Genomic DNA, 17,940 nt, shown 5'->3' with positions numbered 1-17,940 from the left:
TCTTGATACACTTTCTTCTTAACTCTCGTAGGCAGCCTCTCAGCTCTCCTAAGATCTAAGTGGGGCCCAATGAAAGAGCCTACAATTAAATTTTACACCAAGCAGATTCTGGAAGGCCTTAAGTATCTCCATGAGAACCAGATTGTACACAGAGATATAAAGGTAAATTTTCCTTTAGTGTGCTTTGTGTGGTTTACTTCTTATCATATTTATTTCAGTTAGTTTTACTCTAACCTGAAGTAGAATTTTTAATAGGATTTCATGGAAGCTTAAAACAAAAGGAGAGAATAAAACAAACCCTTCTCCCTGGTGCTCCTGGAAAATTCCTTTGTAGAAAGGTATATTACAAAGATAACTGCAAACCTGAAGGAGTATTGAGATTGGAATTTGGAATCTGTACTCATCTTTCTCCCCTCCCTGCTTCCTCTCTCTCTCATCCAAACCACAGGGGGATAATGTTTTGGTGAACACCTATAGTGGCGTGGTAAAGATATCTGATTTTGGTACTTCCAAACGGCTGGCAGGAATCAATCCATGCACAGAAACATTTGCAGGTGAGACTAATTTGGCAGAGTTCATAAGGGTTTTGATGATAGATTTTGAGTTAGAGCCAAGAGACTGTTTAGATTAGGTCTCTACTTTCAGGGAAGAGTGAATGGGAATGTGATCATCATAAACAGAGGCTTGCTATCTTTTTTTTTTTTTTAATATAATTTTCTTCCATTTTACTTTTTTTTAAAAAAACTTCTTAAGTGTGATGGGGTAATAGTTTTTCTTCTGTTTTTCATTAAGGAGCAATTGATAAGTTGCAATTATATCTGGAAACACTTGAATACAGTAACTTTTTAATTTAATAATCTTGATACTAGTAACTCATGCATGCACACTTTCTTGAAGTATGTCTAAAAGTGCAGAAAACCAAACACAAACTTATAAATACTTTCAGTTTTGAAGTATTAATTATAAAACCCAACCAACTGGCTAACTTGGTGTTACCAGCAGTAAAAAGAACAGTTTACATGAAAATACTAGGCTGGTATGTTACAGAAAAGCTTTCCTATACAACAAGGTAGATAAAACTTTCAATATTTATGGAAAACAAAAGTTGCTGAGTAACAGCTGAAACTCCACATTGAAAAATGAATATATGGTCACATAATTATTAAAATCTTTTGTCAGCAGAAATATAGGTAACATAATGTTTTCACTTGTTATAGGGTCATACGCATAGGCTGATACCACAAATCACAAGCCTCATACTGGCCTGCAGTTTAAGTAAACAGTACAAAGGCACAGCCATCAGTTGTGTGTGTAAGACAGAAGGCAATCACCTCCATTTAAGTGAAAATCAAGGCTTCCCATTACCTGTCTTGTGGGGAGTCTGCAGTTCCTCCAGCTTTCTTACAGAGTAAGCCATGAAAATAAAATTATGAAGGTTCTTGAAATAACTTACCTTTCTAAGCTTTTTTTAATCATTATTGACAAAGATTGTGAATTGGAAACTAAGCCTATATTACATCATGGTCTGAACACAGCATATGATGTTTGCATCAGTATGTGATGAGATCAACATCTCATCAGGTGCAGGCATTTGAAACAAATCTATTTTGTGCAAAGCTGTAAAGATTTTTAGTTAGAATTAAATTAAGTTAGGAGTCCTTTAAATAAAAGAAAAAAAAAATTATTTGTCCAGTTTGGAATCATAAATGCAGCATTTGAATGTTTTGTTAAGAATGAAGAGCTGCAAGAAGCAATCTCTTCTGTTTATAGATGCTACAACAGATAGATACGTAACTGACAGTATGTCTGAACAGAGCTGGTTAGATGCCGACTTCTGAAGCGTTCCTTTAAGGAGTTTCACCATTTTTTCCAAACAAATTATTCAACAAATAATTTTCTCATGAATCTTCTTGTTTATGCAACCGGATGGGTGATTCTCAAATATGTTCAAATCTCTTGTTGCATCTGGAAAATAGTATTTTCAGGTTTTGCCCACAATGTTTGTCCTTCCCATTCTTGTTAGACTGGTTCAGTGCAGTTACACTCCATGGGAAAGAGATGTACTACCACATGGTGTGATGTATAGCTATACTGTGCTTCTCATTTCTACAGGATATTTTGAAAACTTTATGTAAAGGGGTTCCATAAGGTAAAAGTTGAAGTCATGGAGGAATACCCTTTTATGGCTATTTAAAGTCATAGTCCAAAATTTAATTTCGGCCCAGGAAGCCACTATTACGGCTGATTGCTATTATGGTTGGAGCATTCTGTCTTTGCCTATGTTTTACGTACTCCTTAGTGGCTTTTTTGCAACTGGTTGTTATTAGAGATGATATATGAAGAAATGGTATCTGAAGAAAAGTCACCACACTGTAATAAAAGGAGGTAAATCTTTCCTTGTGCCATTCTTGTTTGTTCTCTTGCACGTTTGCAGCCCTGTTTGTGCCTCAGATGTAATGTACCATGAGAAGAAATATTTTACTTAAGTCCTCATTTTGGATTTCAAATCAGTAAGCAGGTAGCTCTAGCCCAGAGGGTCTTAAAAGGTCTCCTACAATTGGTTTTATTCCTTAACTGAGTACATAACTTTGTGGATTTTAGGCATTGTGTAATACAATCACATGATTTGAAGAATCAGACTTCTAGTGGTTTAAACATTATATCCCTCCATTCAAGACACACAGCCTGAGGGCAAAGCTGTGGCTTGAACTTTTGTTCTACAGCAGTCACATTTAATGAACATAGTAATATCCAATCCCTTTTATCTTCACCAGATGTCCTTTACTTAATCGTTCACAGCTTTACCACAGTGTAATTTTATTGCATTCTTAAGAAGAAAAATAAGAAGGTCATAACAGAACTGGTAGTAATTCATGTGGAAAAAATACTGTAGTGTTCAAAACACTCAGAACTTGTATAGGTTTCTGTTGTTGGTGTGGACTGACTTCCTGGAAAGACGTCCTTGTAGCTGTGTTAGTATATGACTGAGGATCAGTGATTCCAAATTGACCATCTTCTACTTCATTTTACTGTTCTTTTTGTTTATTGGTATTATAGCTAGTATTACAGTCAGATTGTCTACAGGCAGACTTTAGAGAAATTACGATTCATCTGTTAACAGCCAACTGTAGGCTTACGCAGGATCTTATTTTGCCAACATGTATAGCTTTAGAACTTTCAATAGGATTTTGTTTTGTTTCCTTGTTTTTGTTGTGTTTTTTTGTTTTGTTTTTGTTTGTTTGTTTCTGAGGTTTTTTTGCTAACCTTGGATGTCAGAAATTCCAAGTACAATCAAAAGACTTCCTGGCATTGCAATTTATGATGGGTTTCCTTATTTTTTTTAGTTATTGTGTAATTGATTTATTTTGATTACAACCATGATTGGTTTTGTGTAAAACTTGAGATTTTTTTTTTTAAGTGTTCTTATCTTTATTATCTTATATTTACAAAAATAGCTTCTTTTCAAACTAACTTTTTGAAATTCCCTGTCACTAGTGTTCTCATTATAGGGGTAAACATATAAAAAATTATTATCATGAAGACTATCTGCCACTTCGCAGGTTTTCATCACCTCTTACATGAATAATCTTTACAACTTAGTGTCTGCAAAAATGTTTGATATAATTGTATGTTCTGAGGAAGCATTTGGATTATGTGGTGAATATACTTCAAGCAGCCTGAAGCCTTGTGTTAGAAAGGGGGGGATAGTTTATAGAAAAAGCATAAGTTTCTGTCTAGTTTTCAGTGCTGATATGGGAAATAAAATATGTTGGCTGTACAGGTTGCATTTGACAATTTTAGGCTTGCTCAGTGGTACATTAATTCTCTTTAATAAGAATGAAGACATAACACTTGACTATTCTTTCTGTCCTGATTAGGAACCTTGCAGTACATGGCTCCAGAAATCATCGATAAAGGACCACGAGGATATGGTGCACCAGCCGATATCTGGTCACTAGGTTGTACTATTATTGAAATGGCAACAGGCAAGCCTCCATTTCATGAACTAGGGGAGCCTCAAGCAGCAATGTTTAAAGTAAGTACAGCTTTTTTTGCTATAGATTTAATGAATTTTTGAATACTAACTTAATTTTTTAATTTAATTGGTAGTAACCTCTTGTTACATGGGTGGTTTTGCACAAATCCATGGTCTGACCTGTGTCTTAACTCTTGCTGAATGATCCTTCTCTGCTCAAAGCTGTATTGCTCTAGGGGGTAATAATTTATTTTTGTGCTGGAAATAGGTCGTGACTCAGAGCAGCAACCTGAAAAATGAGTGAAGACTTATGAAACCTAATATTCTCTACCCTCTTGTTTCTATCAGCTCCTGCTCTTGGTTTATGATTTCCTTCTTGGCAACCAGTCTTTCCAATAATGACAACCAAGTTATTTCTGCTCCTTTAAGTGTTTTTTATAAGCCTCCCTCCCAGAGTATCTGTTTGCCTTGTCTTTCAAAGGCCCTGTCTCTGCAACATGATAGGAAGCTATGCTAGAAGGGGGTGGGGGGCTAACTTTCCAGGATTTCTAGTATGTACTGAAGGAGTAGAATACTCTGTATTTTACATACTATGTCCTTTGGATCAAAGTTACCTACTCAGTAAACTGTTGTCTCTAGTACTTTGTTTCTCTTAGTGTATCTGTTTTCAAATGCACAAATTAACACTTGAAAATACTTCAGATAGTTTTGATAACAAATGTATTTGAAAAAAGTTACTTGTTCTGACTAAAGCTAACAGTAGCATAAAAGCTATGATGTGATAATGTGTCAAATATGCAGACTGAACATTTTTGGTTCTTCCACTGGTTTGCAGGAGACCTTTAGTAAAGCGCTTAAGTTTTCACTTATGCTTCAGAGTCCTCATTCTTATAATGGGGAAAATACCATATCCGTAACTCAGCAAAGTGCTTTAAATTATTGATATTGTTAATTCTTTAATGTCTGTTGCTCAAAGTCACTGTGTAAGCATTAATATAATTATTAATGGCACCATGGTAGCAAAATCAAATCTTTATTGATAAGTATAGTAAGCTAGACTGCAGTTCAGCATGGCATGCAATGCCATGCCTCTTACTAGGCCTGTGAGTTGTCCAATGCAGCACAGCTAAGAGGCAAAGAAATGGATGGTTATGAGTTTTGATGCAGTTATTTCAATGGTGTAATATGTCACCTTGGTGCTGTCAACCTGTGATGCTACCTCAAAGGAAGCTGCCTGAGTTTGGTTCAGTAAAGCTTTCCTGAGGGAGCCATGGAAAGAGACTTTTTTTCACATCGCTGTAAATGTTAGATGCGGTTCTGTTGGCAGGTGCCTTTTTATCTCATGTATCTGGCACGTAGTTGAACTGTTCAGTGAGTTACATGTCTTATTTTTCAGCACAGTTTATTGAACTGTCAGGAAGCGCTGGCTCAGTTCTGGGTGCTCGATCAGCTCTGTGCAGGCTCACGAGGTGAGCTCTGGAAGGACGGTGTGTGTCCCTGCATCCTGTCTGTAAGCAATTCCAGGCCACAGAGCTGTATTCTGAAGTCTCAGAATTGGCATTTTAAAAAATACATTTCTTGCCCTTCTTTTTTCAAGCATGTGGCAGAGTTTTTAGTATCGTTATTGCAGATTGTGTTAATGTGTTACAGTCAGGCATTTGTTTTTGTTTTCTGTTTCTTGGCTCTGATGGGACCTGCTTGGAACTGCCTCTTGCTGGGCACCATAAATTGCAAACTGTGGTTTCTTTTTGCTGTGAAAATAAAGTAAGCAAGGTGGAAGCTAGTTTTGAAGCCAAGAATTAAGCAGGCCAACTGGGCAGGCATGTAAAAAGAACAGAGGCCTAGAAAACTTGAGATACTGAACTTTTGAGGTCCCCACCTCTACACGTGCATACTCTGTCGTGCATAGGGCAGACAAGGAGAGGGAAGGTCTAAGTCTGTGTTGTGCAGTCACTATAGAAATTGCAAATGACCAAAGTATTGGACAAAGTAGAGAAAAGAGGCTAGAGCAAACCGAGAACTGAAAATAATTTCCGTCTGAGTGTACTTTGTGTGGTATCTCATCTATGAGCATAGGGAGTGTGCATCTGGTTCTGTGTGGAAGAAGTGCAAACAAATGGCATTCAGTGGAGATAAAGTAAACTAACATTGCCACAGAATTTCCGGATGCTTGCGACAAAACTTATTCCCCTTGAGCCACAGAGATTAAGATAATATGAGAGACACGCATTCAAATTTCCTGGTCCTGGTTTGGGCTGTCCTGGGTTTTGTTTAGTGTGTGAGGGGTATAACCTGGCACCAGAGTGCTCTCAGCTTGTGACACTGCCCCAGTGGAAGCGTGGGGCTGCCCCCAGCGCGCACAAGGAGGAGCGGGCTGACCACAGAGACGGGCATGTCGGGGGCAGCTGTCGGAGCACAGCAAGCGGGTGGCTGTCTTCTTTCTCTGCTCCAAAGCAAAAATCTTGCTGGGCTGATGTTTTGAAGAGGTGAAACTATATAACCCCATGTATAAAGCACTGTCCAAAATGCACATGGGGTTTTACAAATCAGATAAAGATGCTCTGTCAGGCAAGGTAAATGTATAGATGTTGTAGCCTGTCAACAGGACATAACATCAATTTACTTATTTACTTATTCAATTTCTTTATTAAATACATCTATTCAATTGTAGAGGTTAGCAAGTTGCATATATTAAAAATGTCACATGCAGGAAATACTGAGTTCTGAATGTGCTTAGAGTCATGCATTGGAAGGCCTTAATGCGTTATTAGCATTTTATTTTCTGCACTCTCATTCAAATAGAAGCATGACTACTCAGCATTTATTGCTTCAGCCTGCGCTGAAGAACCACCACTATTGTGAGTGCCTAATGGTGCCACACTGTGTTAATGCAGCTGTATAATGAGATTATTTAAAAGCAACTGGCACTTGTTTAACTGCTGGACTATCTCCCTTGAGGCCACTATCTTTCTGCTTGTTCTCCAGAGCCTGTTTTATGTAAAGATCCTGACACTACAAGCTGTGACCTTGCCAGATAAAAGCCATACTGTGCACACATGTTACACAACTCTCGTTTCAAAATATTTGTGGCAGATTGACATTAGAGAATAGGAAGGCAGTGAAGGAGCTGCAGAAATCACTAGGAAGCAACCTGTAGAAGCACGCTTTTCATTGTTTAAGAAAGAGTAGGGGGTCTTGTTAAACCTTTGGACATCACGTGATTTTCAGTTAAATAACACTGGAAAGTGAGAGAAGACATCTGGCTTGAGTGCTGGGGGTGGTGACAAGGTCTGGCAAGGTCACTGTGAGCATTTGTACAAGGAAATTTGGCAGCAGCAGAAGCAGAGCAGGTGCAGGCCCCAGGCAGTCAGCTCTAGAGGAGGAAGTTATTCCTGTTTCTGGGCACGAATGTACTGGAGGAGTCAGCAACTGAGAGACACAGTACTGGGCAGGGGTGATGGGAAGCGTATGCAATAGCTGGACGGATTTGAGGCTGGGAGGAGAAAGCAGCATTTGAAGCACTTGGTGTGGATGATGTCCAGATCCCAAGATTGCCTGAAGTTAGATGGTTGGATAGATCCATACCTTGACATTTGTGTAATATCACGTGGATATTCATGCCATGTTTGCAATGAAATAAAACAGGATTAGAACCTTGTTGTCACTTCACTGCTTTGTGTGGGTACCTGGATCACTCCTTTTCTACAAGAGTCATCAAGAGTGTGAGAGATCATACAATAAGACAGCTTTGGCCCATGGTCTCCTTGCAGTTCTTTAGTAAACTTTGTATTTGCATTTTGCTTGCAGGTTGGGATGTTTAAGATTCATCCTGAAATTCCAGAATCACTGTCTGCTGAAACAAGGGCCTTTATTTTGCTCTGTTTTGAACCTGATCCTAGTAAACGTGTTACAGCATCTGATTTGCTCAGAGATTCCTTCCTGAAACAAGTAAACAAGGGCAAGAAAAGCAGGATTGCATTCAAGCCTTCAGGTAAGGAATTATCAGCCAAATTCACATCAACATTATCACTAACCGTTACATAAAAGATTGGAATCATTAAGCACCCTCTTTTACAAAGGACCTTTCTTGTGCCAGGAAAGCAGCAGGAACTCAACTGTTGAAAGGGCCTGTGATTTGTAATTAGACAAATTTAACAATTCCTACAAAACGTGGTGTCTTGTTTTGCATTTTGCTTCCTGAAACCTCCCAATGCCATTTTTTGTTTCCCCATAAATAAATGCCTCATCTATAGTAAATTAAAATTAGAAAAATTACATTTGGTGAAGACTTTCCAAAGCAATTCTACATTTTAGATTCACAACTATATATACTTCAGAGATCTGAGTTTTATAGAGTAGGTGTTTGGCACCTGAAAATGTGTGTCTATTAGGTGTTCGAATATGCATGGGTCAGCATTTTCAAACTTGATATGCAACTTGAAATTTTGACATATAGGTGCTGACGTAGCTGTTTAGCAGGTTGTTTTATCTGCCTAGAGTGTTCCTCCTCTTTCCCCCCAATAATATATCAGCCACTTTCTCAGTGATAAGATAATAAACCTTAATATAGTGCTGCCAAATAAATCACCAGCATTTGAAGGAACTGACCATTTAAAACCAGGCAAAGCCATTGGTCTTGCTGCTTCTTTCCCCTGTCTGCACACACACCTGCGCACACTCCCAATGCAAACTGGATTGCTTCCCTTTTTGAGTTTTTCCCCCCTCATCAAGGAACATTTGAAAGAACAGAATTCTAAGGGGAAAAGCTAGCGAAGAATTTATAACATCTAGCTGAACTGGTTTCAGCCAGGAAATGGGCATCATCTCTTGTCCCGAGGGGCACTGAGAACTGCAGTCCCTGCAGTGGGTGAATGCTGTGGAAACTGTCTACTGGGTGAGGGGAGGGAAGGGCGACACGGCTGCCGCTGCCTGTGTGCTTCGCTGTGCCGGAGCTGGGGAGAGCTGTGCTGGCTGCCGCAGCCACCTCCAAGGAGAGTTCGAGGGCGTGAGGCAGGTCCTGGCCCAGCAGCTGCCACACGCTCAGCTGCAGCAGTTCAAGCTCTCTCTTCCCTCTACCATTTTCCTCACTGCCAATTTCCTCAGCTTTGCCTCCATCTTTCCATCCTGTCTCTATCCTTTTTTCTCTCCAACAATAAAGGCAGCCCAGAGCAAATCTCAGCCCTTACTCTTGGGACAGCAACTTTCAATTTTCCGTACTGCTGAGATGCCTTGAACCAGTTCTCACAAGGTGACATGTATTGTTTCATTTCTGTGACTGTTTAACCTCAGCCATTTGAACGTTAGTCATGAACCACAGAGTATGTCAGAGCCCTCTGAACAACGTTTAACTTCTAGCTCTCTTTCTCCCCCACCTCCCCATAATTTGTAGTGACAAGCATCAAAAATTTTTGTGATGTTGTAGCTTCATGGATGTGTGTGCTCTGAGTTGATGGAGCTTCTTACCTTTCCTATCACACAGCTGCAAACTGGCAATCGGGATAATAGCAAGCTCTCAATATCTATTATTTTTAAATTTTTTCTTACTTTCAAGATGATTTGAAAGGGACAAGAGATGTCCTTCAGGCTAGTGCTAAGAGTCTCCTTACTGAGGGCAAGGGGACATGCAAGCAAGGCAGATGCCTCAGGTGTCAGAGAGGGAGCAAATATATGTCACAATGACACAACTGGGCAGAGGTGAGGAGGGCAGGTAGCTGTGTAGAGGTGTGGCTGGTGGAGCTGCTGACAGTAACCTATTGGTTTGATTCGGGCTCTTTAAACAGCTGTTACCCAGTTGTACCACTTAATGAGACCAGCACTAAGGGGGAGTGTGTGTGTGTGTATATATATGTATATGTGCATATATATATATATGAGTGTGTGTGTGCGCGCGTGCAAGACTGCGTAACAAAATGGCATTTCATGTGAGTATCTAGGTGGTTTGCTGTCTTTGGGTTCAGCAGTTAGCTCATTCACACCCTCTGTTGCTTATGCATATGATGATTTTGAGCTGTATTGCTGCTTTCTATCAACAAGGTTACCTCTGCCTCAGCTATTTTGCAAAATGAGGTCTTGGTATCATTGAAGATGATCACAGCTGTTTTAAGCACATTGCCCTTTCCTGCCTAGTTCTGTTCCATGCTTTACAAACTCTCTTCCTAGATTACAATCGTAATACATCCCTCCCACTGCCGATCCATGGAGAACAGGCTGGCAGTAGCAGCAGTGAGCATGGCTCTGTTTCGCCAGACTCTGATGTACAGCATGACATGTTTTTCGAAAGGCCAAAGAGATCTATTTCAGAGATTCATCCAAAGCATCCCATTTCCCATTTACTAAGGTAAAGCATTTGCTTTTCGCTTGACACCCATGAGCTATTATGTGGATTTAATGCACATTGTATTTTATCTGAGAGCAATTTTTTCACCTAATGACTGAATAAGCAGGTGTGATAAACAGCAAGAGAGTTGCATAGGCAAGTTACCAGTTAATTTCAATAGTATTTATATTTAATCAATAAACAATGATTCCTTCTCCTTAAGGTTTCCCTATATTTATATACTTTTCCCTCTCTAGTGAATAAATGTCAGTCACCTTATTAACTGAGTGGATATGGATTCAGGAGATAGGAGAAGAGTTGACCCTTCCATGTACTCACTCAAAAAACATGGGAAAGGGCCAGTAGAAAGATAGTTCTGCTGCTCAGAGAGCACAAAACAATACTTCCAAGTGAGTATGTTGCAGTATGGGGCCAGAAAAAAAGAATACTTATCTCAGTCCAGGGTTTTCAGCTTTCTTCCCCACAACTGAACCAGTGCTGGGTGACATTAATGCCAGCTTTGTAGAGGGATGAAATCAGCTTTGTGCCTTCAGCTTCAGTGGGGCTTACACCAGCTGAGGATCTGAGCCATCTTCTGTCTCAAAATTAGTGTCAGATTAGTGATCAATCCGCTGCTGTAGTTTATCTCACTTCTTAATCTCTGAAGTATCCCTACTCGCTTCTGGCAGTACTGCCATGTTGCTAACGCTGAGGTCTCTCTTGTCTGTGGGGCCGGGTTGCTGGCGCAGCGTGCCTGACGAGGGCTCGGCCTCGGAGGACAGGAGCACCTCTCCTTCCATTGAGGATAAGGATTCTGGTCTGTTTCTGCTGCGGAAGGACAGTGAACGCCGAGCGATCCTATATAAAATCCTTAAGGAAGAACAGAATAAAGTTGCTTCCAATTTGCAGGACTGTATTGCACAGGTAATTTCAGTTCAGCTCTCCTTTTCCCGTGTCAAAAGGAAAATGACAAGCTGGGTAGTATCATTCCTTTTCTGAAGACTAATAAATGAAGATGCTTGGATTGTTCCTTCTGAATATCTTTAATCTCCAAGACCTGTAACTGTGTGAGATGGCTGCTGTTGTCTGAATGGGTAGCAAACACCGCCTTCTGCTTGCTGCTGGGCTCTTAGTTTTTTTTGGAGGGGGAGATTTGGGGCATTTGATGTGGGGTTGGGGGCCTGAGGTTAGTGGGTTGGGTTTAGATGTGTTTTGTTCTGGCTTTTAAGAACACAGAAATGGAACACCAGGTAGTAATAGGTAGTATTTGCTTTAAGGATAGAGAACTGATTAACATTTTTTAATTCAAAACATATGTAAACTGAGCGTCAAGAACACAGCACATGAATCTTCAAGAAGGTAGACTTTCTGTAGAGGGAAGGGTAGAGTGGGGGTAGGTTTAGTGACCATAAAGAAGAGCAAGAAAAATCCTAAATTTGGTTAACCTGTAGCCAAGCAATGCCACACCCCAGTAACGGAGTTGATGGCTTCACCTTTTCTTCTTGATGTCTACTTCTAATCTGCCACTGGCGTTATCTAGTCTTGCCAAAGCTGCAGTTTTTCACCTGGACTGCCCGTCCATAAAGGGGAGCCTGCTGACCCGTGCTGTGCCCAGCCGGGCGCTGCCCTTGGAGCAAAGGCCCTTGCAGCATCTCGGGGGGGGCCCTGCTGCTCCTGGGGCAGCTCCGGCCCAGCCCGGTGCGGCAGCAGGCTCCACTGGCCGCAGGAGTTTGCTTCCCCCCATGAGTTCCTTCCCCTGCAAACCGCCTCACGGCGCAGCTCGGCTCGCTCCGGACCCGGGGAGGCTCCTGTAGAGCTTTGCAGGCCTGAGAGAAAGGCCCAGAAACTCAGGCTGGGGAAGCAATTGGGGTTGATTTCTGCTGGGAGCTTGAACTGCAAAAGAGCTTATAGCTTTAGAGAGGACTAAAATTCGTATGTGAGATCTTAGTCAGAAATAACCAGGGCTCTAAATATTTTCCAGGATAAAGAAGGATTATTTAGTAACAGCAAGTGCTACCTCAGTCTCTAGCTGTTTTGCAGCACTGCTGTATTCATCTCTTTTCCATAATTTCTGTAATACTTCTCCCTTTACCTTTTAATTAAACAGATTGTTGTTTTTACAGGCACTTGGATGGTTTGAACTGCAGGGGTTATGGACTGCAAATGATAAAATGAACACGAGTCCTATCACTGTGTAATCTTAGACCTTTTTTCTGACTTATGATAAATGTATATATAAATGTATTTTTTTGCCTCAGAAAATCAGATGTCTGCATAATTAGATAACAATCCAGATTCAGTTTATTGAAAGGATAGCAGCTGAAAAATTTGAGTCTCATATCAATTCACTCTGCTATTTTTATGGAGGAGCACTGCCCTCTGCAGTACGTTGCAGAAATGTGTAGGTATTGTCTGGGCCCTCTTCCCTTTGTGAGAGCCACAGCGGTGGCAGGCCTAATTTACTTTTTGGAAAATAGGAATTACTATTAAAAAAATTTTAGTTAGAAAAAGGTAGAAAAGAAAGGCTTTGTAGAAATAAAAGGGCTATGATTTCTGTGTGTCGGTGTGAAATATAAAAGGGGAAAGCTATAAATTGTAACCCTAACAATACTGATGCTACTAATTTAGATGTTTAATGTCTCTGGGATTTAGCTGATATATGCATTATCTTTTCTGCAGAGCTCTGAAGAGCTACAGCTTTCAGTGGTCCACATCAAGCAAATTATTGGGATTTTAAGGGACTTTATACGCTCTCCAGAGCAGAGAGTGATGGCTTCTACCATATCCAAGCTGAAAATGGATTTGGACTTTGACAGCACTTCCATCAACCAGATTCATCTGGTGCTGTTTGGGTTTCAGGATGCGGTGAGTCCCTTGCCTTGCGCAGGGGGAGAGGAGTTCTTCCTGGGCAGGTTCTCCACTCTTCCTCACTCCCCTTCCTCCTTACCCTACTCATGCCAAACAGCCACTTTCTGCCCCAGTTCCTCAGAAGCTCCTGTGCTTGCTGGGGAGGGGGCAGGATGTGTGCACTATGGAGTAGACGAAGCCCTGGTGACTGATAATATGGAAGCCTAAGAAAAGCCTAAAGGTGTCTGAAGGTCAGGGGTTTGCCCGGTGACCTGTGGATCGCCAGTGCTGAACGTTCCCTTGCTCTAGGAGGAAACCTGGGGTGTAGCCACGGGCATCTCAGAGGGGCACCCGGGGCTACACACAGAGCCCTGATGTGTAGGAGCCTCAGTGAGCTCCATCAGGGTGGAGCCAGGGGTGGCGGTGCTGGAAGGGCTGCCCGCATGCTCTGATGTTTGTTCTGGGTCCTACGTGTATTTCCTCTTCTACCTCTCCTTGTACTGCAGAGGGGCTTGAATGTCAGTCTGGGTATGGTTTGGAAGCTCTAGCCTAAAACTGTCAAATGTGTTGTGTAGACTTTCAAAGGTGGGAGTGTTTTAGCAACTCATGCAGTTGGTACTTTATAAGACTTCATCTGACTATTGAAAAACAAGACTCTCTTTCCTAAGGTGTAAACTAATGTTGTTTGCTGCTCCTTTTACTTGCTTATTTATTTACAGGTGAACAAAGTATTAAGAAACCATTTAATAAGGCCCCACTGGATGTTTGCAATGGATAACATAATTCGCCGTGCAGTCCAAGCAGCAGTCACTATTCTTATTCCAGGTAAATCAAAGCAGCTGAAATTTTTTTTTTTTTAAAGGAGCTAGCTGTTTGCATATCAATGAGTTACAGCAAATGGAACAGTTTAGATGTTTAATCTGTTAGCATGCCATTAACTGCATCCCATGTGCCATGACATCAAAGGCACAGGGTCAGACTGTTGTACAGAAAGAAGTGTTGATCTGGAGGATTAATGCCGTACTTGCAGTACAAAAGCACATAATGAGCAGCTAACTGGTGGTTCTGCACCGCCAGCGTGGTCCAATCTGGACAAAAAAAAAGGCAAATTAAATCTGGTCCAAGCTGGAGATTTTCTATTTTCATTTTAATGACATCCAAGGTGGGTAATACTGCACAGGTCTGGTTATGTGCTCTGCAAACTGATTACTGAGCCGTGGAACAAATGCAGAGATGGGAATGCATTAATATGAAGAGGAATATGATTTTGGCCTACAGACAGAGTAGGAAAAATTGCCACCACCAAAAAGGAGGAGGATAAATGACTAAGTCTAAGTTGGAAATCTGCAAGTAGTTTTGTAAGTCTCTGAAGTGCTGAGCACCCTTCCAGTATGAGAATGTTCTGAGAACACTTAGAGATGGTGAGCCATTTCATCCACCTTTGCTTTGGCTTTCAAGACAAATTGGCCAAATTTTTTAGGGCTTTGTAAGAGAAAAATGCCAGCTATTCTTTGGTGGAAAGAGTGGCCACCTGCAGCATGTTCTGAGAGAACATGCTACCTGGAAAAGAGGAAGGCTTTGTAAACTCTTTGGTCAAGGGCATTAGGGGAAAATAACTGGGGTTTTTTTTGTTTGCTTTGGAAAAAAAAAAAAAAAACAAAACAAAACAAAACCAAACCAAAAACCATATCAAAAAACCCCAGGCTTTCCAGGGTTTCTCATTAATACATTTGTTACCTATCTCCTTATTATTCATTTCATCACGGATATATTTGTTCCCTCTACAGCTGTAATCTACAGCTACCTACCCCTAGTGGTATGCCACAGCTGAGCTATTACAGTGCCACTCACACTTACATTGGAGTTGCTGCCAGAGAATCTGTGGTCCAGTTTGTGTGAGGCTTCATTACTCCCCTGCTCAGCATTGCAGTAAAGCACATTGGGAAAACACTCCTTCCTCAGCTGAAGCTCCCTCGCCCACAGTAGTAAAGACCAAAGTGCAGTTATCTTTGAAGACAGATTTATCTAAAAAAATCCTTATTCTTACACTATTTCCTTTTACCAGAGCTTCGAGCTCACTTTGAGCCAGCATCAGAAACTGAAGGTGGGGACAAGGATGGTGATGAAATGGAGGACACTTTCCAACCTGCTGAACAAAATGGGGCTGAGGATCGCGCCGTCACCTCAGGAGTCGGCACCCTTAGTTCTGTGGCGTCACACGAGGCTCATCAGCAGCTCAGCCTGGAGTTGGGCAGACTTAAACAGGAGACCTTAAGGTAACCCTCCCATAAAGACTCTGGATTTATTTTCAGGCAGTCTTTGAAAAGCTCTCAGACATTGCTTTCTACAGTGACACGTGCATACGTAACATAAATACCACTCACCTACTCCAACTGCCTCGTGCTAAAGCAGACCTTCCAGGAACACAGATGGATTCAGAATGCGTTGGCAGCACCGGTATGACAACTCAACAACCTTCAGTACAACTTTTGTTTCTGTGTAATTAATTTTTTAATTGCAGAATGTCATGGTGGATTTCTACTGTGAAATAATTTGGCTCGTCCAACTGTGCCAGTTTCCTTCCTACTCCCTTGGCGCCCTGGATGCCACCTGACCCTGTGGCAGTGCCCCCAGAGCTGGTCCTGCAAGGAGAGGCCAGAGCTGCTCCCTCCAGGCCCATGGGCCTGGCTGCCCCCTAACTAGCCAGCACAAGCAGAGCTCAGCAGAGCCCCTGTCCTGTTTCTCATGGGTTACAGCTCTAGGCTGCTGCCAGCACCCTAACAGTTGAAGGTCCCATTCTTCTTTATGGATGTGATGTCAATCTGTGATCAGAAAGTCCCTGGTAAAACATCGGTGTAACCCTGCTCAGCAGTAAATTGCAGTATAAAGGCAGCAACTCTGCCCTGGGAGGCTGCAAAACAATAGGAACGGAATTTACAAGCTATTTACTGAATTCTGCAAAGATGAAAGCCTTCAAGTGCCACCACTAAGCTGAGTCTCAGACAAGAAAAATGAAATCTGTAAACCATAAAATGTTACTTAAGACAGTAGCTCTCAAATGTCTCTGTCCTTTGGTAGACATTAAAAAGGCTAAATATTTTTTTCAGTTAGACTTATTCTCAGTATGGTCATGTTTGATCTCTCTCCTATGCTAACAGGCTTCTGGAAAACCTTGTTCAGACAGAGAAAGAGTATCAGACCCTCTTACGACAATCTTTGGAGCAGAAAACTCAGGAATTACGCTTGCTTCAGTTAAAACTTAAACCCAAAGGTATGAGGAGATGCTGCATGCTTTGATAGTTGCACACAAATATATTGGATCACGTGTTTGCTTAAAGGATAAAAGACAGTATACTTTAAGCTTCAGTAATCTGAAAACCACCCCCCTTTTGCCCTATTTTGAGGTGTATTAACCTAGATGTTTGTTTTCTGTTAAAGACTCCCAATGGTCTGCAGCAACTTTTACAGAGAATGCAGATCCTGAGCTCATGAACTGGCTCAAACAACAAGGAGCAGATCTGGATGCCATTAAGAGGGTAAAAAAAAAAAAAATCATCAAAAGTCATTGTAATCATAATTACAATGCAGGAATATTAATTACAAAGCAGGAATATTAATTTAGGAATAAATTTGCTTTTTAGTTTGCTGAAGAAGACTATACACTAAGTGCTGTCCTTAATGATATCACTAAAGATGATTTGCGGCATCTACAACTGCGGTAAGAAAGCACTTTTAGTTCATTGTAAAATGAATTTACAGTAGTTCATTCTACTGAAAGTAGTTTTTAAAAAAACTTTTTTAGAAGTTGGGTTATTCAGATAGGTCAGTGACAGTTCAGTGGCAACTGCTGTGAATTTAATCTCTGGTATTGTTAAATTTTTTGACATCGTCACTGACACAACATAACTCTTCCTAGGCTGCTTCAAGTCATCTAAATTTGGCATTTATCAAGCTTGGGAACTATTTCTGCCTCTTCAGGATGATGTAATCAGATGGAAAACAGGCATAAACAACTTACTTTCAAGTCCTTTCACCACCATTCCGTTAACCCCTGGTTGACGTGGAAGAAGTTGTTTTAGCTATAACCTTAAAGAACGCATAGTGTTTCCTATGTACTGTCATAACTGGTATATCCTTGGGATTTCTAGGTTTTACTTCTTGCTCACTCAAAAGTAGCCGAGATGAGGGCTTTTTCCCTAACTGTTCTCCATTCTTCATACAGGGGTGGTCTTCTCTGCAGAATCTGGAATGCAATATTAAACCACCGACAAACATCTGGTAAGACCTCAGTGCAGAAGGTTAATGCTTCAGGAGGAGAACATGAAATGGGAATAAACAAATGAAAAATACATTCCTAACACTTAAATTATGAGATGTGTATATATATATATGTGTGTATGTACAGTGGCCCTGCAAGTTTTGCACAACTATGTAGCTTGTTTGACCATCACTGTAATACACAGTGAATAGTAACAGCTTTTAAGTCATGTCAATGCACTTAAATTATTTATGGCAGAGTAATGCCAAAGTCAAATGCCTTTCAATCAATGTAATTGAAAGTATTAGCTGAGGAAAAAAACCCTTTTCTGCAAAACAGGTACCACACACCTGAACTGGCTTTAGCGTGGAAAAAACTGTGAACTTCAATTGTGTTACAGTTCTGCTGGCTGATGGTTTGAGCAGGGAGGGGATATGCTAGAGCATAAATGAATGTATAGAGCTTTTTGTATTAAAGCTGCTCTCACTGAACTACTAAGAAAGGCCTGGTGTGATGTTTTCATTTAGTAAGTTTTCTGTGGCA

The 17,940-nt window shown here is 40.9% G+C and overlaps 1 protein-coding gene across 1 annotated transcript in view; it reads left to right on the top strand.

The window, feature by feature from the left end:
- The window catches only part of MAP3K15 (mitogen-activated protein kinase kinase kinase 15), a 91,012-nt gene extending 73,117 nt beyond the window's left edge, over positions 1-17,895 (top strand). Inside the window, exons 17-29 of the mRNA XM_033010022.2 lie at positions 32-162; positions 449-554; positions 3,879-4,036; positions 7,784-7,967; positions 10,136-10,313; positions 11,042-11,216; positions 12,972-13,157; positions 13,859-13,964; positions 15,205-15,415; positions 16,298-16,410; positions 16,578-16,675; positions 16,781-16,857; positions 17,362-17,895. Of these exons, the coding sequence (XP_032865913.2) occupies positions 32-162; positions 449-554; positions 3,879-4,036; positions 7,784-7,967; positions 10,136-10,313; positions 11,042-11,216; positions 12,972-13,157; positions 13,859-13,964; positions 15,205-15,415; positions 16,298-16,410; positions 16,578-16,675; positions 16,781-16,857; positions 17,362-17,482 (1,844 nt within the window). The 3' untranslated portion in view covers positions 17,483-17,895. The remainder of the gene's footprint in view (positions 1-31; positions 163-448; positions 555-3,878; positions 4,037-7,783; positions 7,968-10,135; positions 10,314-11,041; positions 11,217-12,971; positions 13,158-13,858; positions 13,965-15,204; positions 15,416-16,297; positions 16,411-16,577; positions 16,676-16,780; positions 16,858-17,361) is intronic.
- The last annotated feature ends 45 nt before the right edge of the window (positions 17,896-17,940 follow it).

Source organism: Tyto alba, unplaced genomic scaffold (genome assembly GCF_018691265.1).
Source record: "Tyto alba isolate M040663 unplaced genomic scaffold, T.alba_DEE_v4.0 Super-Scaffold_14, whole genome shotgun sequence".
Classification (NCBI taxonomy): domain Eukaryota; kingdom Metazoa; phylum Chordata; class Aves; order Strigiformes; family Tytonidae; genus Tyto; species Tyto alba.
This window is presented reverse-complemented; position numbering and strand designations above follow the sequence as displayed.